The 5,809-nt window shown below is 38.7% G+C and overlaps 2 protein-coding genes across 2 annotated transcripts in view; both read right to left on the bottom strand.

The window, feature by feature from the left end:
* LOC132178955 (disease resistance protein RPM1-like) lies at nucleotides 1-2,414 on the bottom strand (the record flags this gene model as incomplete). The annotated part of the gene is given in 2 exon segments (XM_059591539.1): nucleotides 1-2,187; nucleotides 2,399-2,414. A coding segment is annotated over 1 exon segment (1,985 nt), but the record flags the coding sequence as incomplete, so codon positions are not given.
* Nucleotides 2,415-3,715: 1,301 nt separating this feature from the next.
* LOC132178359 (glutathione reductase, cytosolic-like) overlaps nucleotides 3,716-5,809 on the bottom strand; it is a 6,348-nt gene continuing 4,254 nt past the window's right edge. Inside the window, exon 6 of the mRNA XM_059590803.1 lies at nucleotides 3,716-3,778. Within this exon, the coding sequence (XP_059446786.1) occupies nucleotides 3,716-3,778 (63 nt within the window). The remainder of the gene's footprint in view (nucleotides 3,779-5,809) is intronic.

Raw genomic sequence — 5,809 nt, 5'->3', positions numbered from 1 at the left:
TAAGATTCAAGCTTGAAATGGTATACAAGAAGATGGCGCAGTCGTGTGAGCTTCAAGATCTCAACGGGCAGTTCAGTTACACGGGTATGCTTAAGATCCAAAGTTTCAAGGTTCTGCAACTTCCCTATAAAGCTTGGAATGCTTTTGATTTTGGTGCCCCTAAAGCTTAGATATTTCAAATAGTACAAATTCGCAATATCAACTGGGAACTTTCGTATACGCGAGTTCTGCAAATCGAACACATGTAGCAGCCTAAAAGCGCCAGCAAACAGTTTTCCTATGCATATCTTTTCTACCACACCAAACAAGAACAGAGAGCGCAGTTGAGAAACACACCTGTTTCGCTGCACTGCCGGCACATTTTGCACGGTGTTATGTACCGATAGGCGTCGGACCTTGTCGGGCCACATCCCGTTGATCAGATCTTTTGCAATTGTCGTGAAATTCTGGTCTCTCGACTTTGTCACGATGATCTCTCGCAGCAGATCATGGACGTGATACATTTTCACCCTTCCATCGCTCGTTGTGGCCGCCGCTTGCAGCAGCCCTCTTTTCAGGAGTTCGTCGAGGTAATCCTCTGCAACTTCTTCCAGCGTTTTCCCTTCTTTGGCTTCAACAAACCCCTCCGCTATCAGCAATCGAATCACCCTCATTTGCTCGATCTGATAATCTTCTGGGAAGATGCTGAGATACAAGAGACAAGTTTTCAGGTAGTACGGCAAGTCGTTGAAGCTGAGCGAAAGAACTTTCTTCAAATCCTTGAGTTTGTCGTTGCCGTCGATTTCCGCTCCAAGGCTGCGGCAGACCTTATCCCACTCATCAATCCTGCGCTTGTCTTTTGTCGCCAAAACACCGCTGATCGCCACAATCGCAAGGGGGAGTCCCTCGCATTTTCTCAAAATGTTTTTGCAGATTTCCTCCAAATAAGAAGGGCACGCATCCCCTTGAAAAGTCTTCCTGCAGAAAAGATACCAAGACTCCTTGGGAGGCAGGGGATTCAAGTTGTAGACCTTTCCGATGGATTCCACGCCGGAGGTGGAGGCCACGTCAGCATTACGTGTAGTGAGCATCACTCTGCTGCCGCATCCATTCTTGGGCAAGGCGTGTTTGAGAGCATCCCATACGTCCAACCGCCATACATCGTCTAAAACAATCAAGTACCTCCTTTTCCGAAGCAAATCCTTGATTATTCTTCTCAGCCGGTCGTTGTTCATGCTGTCCAATCCTTCCGGAACCGTTCTGCTGACGACGCCGAAGATCTGCCGGATCATGTCTTTGAGGAGCTCTTCTATGAGTTCTATCTTGAAAGATTGGGAGACAGTGATCCAAGCGCGTATTTTGAAATGTTTCTTCACTTCAGCATCATCGTACACTTGTTTTGCCAAGGTGGTTTTCCCCATTCCTCCCATTGCAGCGACAGAAACCACTTCCCGCCCAGAACCGCCAAGAACCAGCCACCCCACCAGCTTCTGCTTCGGCTCATCGATCCCCACCAAATCCGTCTTGTCTAGAAGAAGCGCGTCCTGCCACGTGTTTCCTGCATTCTTGGGGCCTGAACCTTGTTGGGCTCCACTAAGTTTGTGCAGCAGCCTGTTGTGAACCCCACAAATGCTTTTGATTCTGGAGTTGATGCCTTGTAGCTCGGAAACAATACGGTAGCTAGATTTTATGTTCTTTATACAACAAGAAAATCTGTGGAGAGAACCGTAGAGTCCGTCGGCGTGATCATGTGCTTGAAGAAGGGTAAATTCGTCAAGAGCGTCTTCAGTTTCATGAGCAATCTCTCGCACTTGCTTCACCCACACTTTGATCTCCTCGTCGCTTTCTTCCATTGCATCTGCCACCTTGAGGAAGGCCCTCATGCGCTCTAGCTCTCCTCTCAGGTACAGAACTTCTTCCCGATGATCTCCGCTCAAGAGCATCATCTCATTTTCAACAAAGCGAGCAACCTTGTCAAGCAGAAAGCTCACTGCACCCTCTGCCATTCTTTCCCTTCCGTAACTTTAGGCCCCCATAAATTCTCTGGCGGCCATTGAAATTTTCAAGTTTCAAGTCCAACAAATTGTTGGACTCCAACAGCTGCGGCCAGGAACCTTGACTGATCTTCAATGTTCTTTAGATTAATGATTACCGTAGCTTAGACGTTATTTTCGGCACTTGGCTGATTTATTTCATGTTCTCTTCCATCTGCATGGAGTACTTAGCATATAAATAATAATTTCTTATAACATGCCCCTAGCTGGAAGTTGCTGCACTAATTTAAGAAAAAAGGAAAAGAAAAGAAAGCATATTATGATGCATGAAAGCGTCATTTTTGGCAAAATATTATAAATGGAGTCAACAAATTAATTCATAAATTAATGGCTACTCTTAAATTTGCAGGATGGTTCTAACGTACGTGCAGAAGGCATGTAGATTACGCAATCCCATGAACGATATATTCCTGCCACGAGCAAAGTGTTCACATTGAACGGAAATTTATTTTGGCCCCATGCGCGATTGCGCGTAGTTTCTAGCTCAGAGCAAGAAATTCATCGAAATTTCAATGTGAAAGCTTCGTTGATTAGGTATCTGAGGGGATACTCGAAGTATCAACAATTATTGGTAAGTTAACTGAGATATGGCCAATTGACGTGTTACGGTTGCGGCTTGAATTCAACTACTGTAGGAGCCTTAACAGCAACACTTCGTAGCCTCTTGAGTCTGAAAATCTTCTTCGGTCTATTTTAGACCGAAGAATATTTAATTAATGGTCAGGATCTCTTTAAAAAAATTCTGAGATCATAAATAAGACATATGTTTTATTAATAAAACAATTAAAAAGATATCATATATTTTTTAAAAAAATTATAAAAAATTAATGCATGACCGGACCACCTATTGGGAGTGGCAGGACCACCCCCAAGGGCCAAACGATATATATATATATATATTAGTTTTGGTTTAGGAGGTGGCCGGACCACCCCATGGCATGGCTAAGATGGGGTGGCCAGCCACTCCTTATTATTTTTATTAAGTTATTTATTATTTTTTCTTAATTTGAATTTTTTTTTTTTTTTTTTTTTGGTAGTGGGACAAATGTCTTATTTGTGGCTGAAGGATTTATAAGAAGAAATCTCAACCATAAATTGAATATTCTTCGATCCATTATAAACCGAAAGGGATCATAGTCTTGCCCTTGCTTAACAGCCGCCCGTACAATAAGTACCGTGCATTGCACTTGGCTGTTCTCTTCCGGGGCCTCACTTTCAATTATATTTTGTTCTATTTGTTTTAATATATGGTTCCAAATATGTCACGTGGCTTGTAAATTTGTAATTAATCTAGTGGTTCAAAATCCAACCAAGTCTAACGTACGTAAGAGAAGATTCATATTTCTTTTTTTTCTTTTTCTTTTTTAAATCATATTCTCTATTCTCTTTTATTTTCCCTCTATCTCTAAAATCATTCCCAGTTTCATTTGTTTTAAACCGACTTTCCCTTAATTACTAGAGTTATTAAAAAAATTAATAATAAAGAGAAAATTACATAAATCTCCTCTAATTATTTTTACGGCTCTTATAATATTACATTGAACGGGTGGGGGCGTTTCGCCTTAAGGCGACCAAAAATTTATTTTCGCATATGATGCAGATCAAACATGTGACATTTTCCAACTTGACTGACAGTTTTGTATATGATTAAGATGATGGTTTATGTCTCCTCATCGTTGGACTCAAACCGTTGGATCATACCTTGATGATACCTTGAATGTATCAACTGCACGTGGGACGAGCTTCTGGAAGAGCATACTGGAAGCATATACTATTCAAAGGTTTCTGAAGTATCTGTTTATTAATTTTTATTGGTTAAGTGGATAAGAAAGAATCTCCCACTAAGAATTGTTCGTCCTTGTACACGTACGTTTGCCAAAATTACTTTCCTGATAAACACGCGTCAATTGGTGAGGGAATACACTCTACTCCAAAATTAATTCTTACTGTTAATTTTCAAGATAGAGCCTGGAAATTGAATTTCAAGTCCTCGATCAGTTGTTTTATTTTTAGCGACTTTTTTGACAAAACATTATTAATTGTACAAAGACATTGGACGTAGACATTTTAGTGCAAATCATATCAAGGAAACACCCCCAATCTGTTTTATTCTTCTACGTACTTAGCTTGTAGGCCAAGAAACGGATGTTCTGGGCAATTAAAGTCAAATTAAGGAAAATGTTCACATATTGTCTATGCCTTCTTCTTCTTTTTTTAAAGTAAAAAAATGTCATGACTTCCTCTTTAAAGAAGTTAACAAACAGTCTGTACTTCTAAGTTCTATATATATATATATATATATATATATATATTATTTTTCCTTTTTCATATTCAAATAAGAAACACTGTCAAATTACCGATTATTTTAATTGAAATGAAGATATCGGTTTGAACACAAAATCTTTGATAGCTTGTTAAATAAGTAAGTCAAATGATAAAATTCATTCTTTCCACCACTTCTATGTAGTGAACGGATAAATTAACCATTGAATTTGTGTGTGATTCACATGAGTTCACAATCTAATAGTTGATTTTGAAGATGAGTTAGGCCCACAAATTTATTCACATTTATTATATTTATAATAAATAAATAATTAAAAAAATGATGCTTAACATACCTCTTAAAATAATTAGGCTCCTTTAATTGCTAACTAGTATATACGCCATTGACAGCCTCTTGTCCATGGCTTGGCTGATAAGAGAATCCAATAATAGTTTGAGAAACAAAGCCTCATAAAATAATATGACTTTTTTTAACAAAGTCAATTAAGATGAACAGTTATAGTAGAGCCTTGCACTCTTTTACATATCTGTTTAGTAGCCAAAAATTGAGTTAATTTTTTTTTTTTTTACATGTCCACACAAGGGAAGGGAGAAGGGGGATTCGAACTAGTGACTTCCGCTTCATGAGGCATGATCTACAGCCAAAAATTCGAACTAGTGACCTTCGCTTCATGAGGTGTAGTCCACAGCCGATTGAACTACATTTTAGAGACAAAAATTGAGTTAATTGTTAGAAGGAAAATGTATGCATAAGTGGTGATTTCATATGCCTGCGCGCTAAGCCTATGAGCTTTTTGATTTATTTATTTTGACGGCTCCACCGGCAGATTATTAAATGGTCAAATGTTTGTAACGTATTAAAAGGTTGAGAAAATTCTGACTACGTCCAGCAGCTTCCATAAAATAATGTTGTGTCAAGAACCACTTGTCTTACAAGTGACTCTCCTTGCGTGTCGAAACGGAAAAGATTTAAAAAAATAATAATAAAAAAAAATAAAAAATAAAAAATAAAACCAACTGTTGTGAAACTTCAGAGATTGAGAAACAGTCCCCCGGTCCAAGTGGGATATCGTTGGGAAAATCCTCATGATATTGAGAAACTTCAGATTAGGTTGTCATTTTAGAAAATAAATATATGATTTTATATTTTATTGAAATTCAAGGTTGATTAAGTTATTATTAATTTGATATTATTTAGTAACAATTTATGAGTCCCGCGGGAATATCTTGACTTCAACACGGTTTATAACCCAAATTTTTACTAGTGATTTACAAGCAGAAGCTGCAGAAGCAGCAATTGATCTGTGTAGTGTATGGGGGAGCTGATTCCCTGCTACGTACGTATGATGAACCGGGTTAATTGGCTAATTTTGGCCTTTGGATGGGCTTGTTAGCCCAATTCCCAACATGCCGTATTTCTCTTATATATAAAGAATTGAAATAGAAGAGAAATGCAACACTTCTCCTAGAAGAAACCATGTACAACTCCAACC

This window comes from Corylus avellana, chromosome ca4 (assembly GCF_901000735.1).
Source record: "Corylus avellana chromosome ca4, CavTom2PMs-1.0".
Lineage (NCBI taxonomy): Eukaryota > Viridiplantae > Streptophyta > Magnoliopsida > Fagales > Betulaceae > Corylus > Corylus avellana.
Note: the sequence above shows the minus strand (reverse complement) of the source record. Positions and strands in the feature narration are given on the sequence as shown.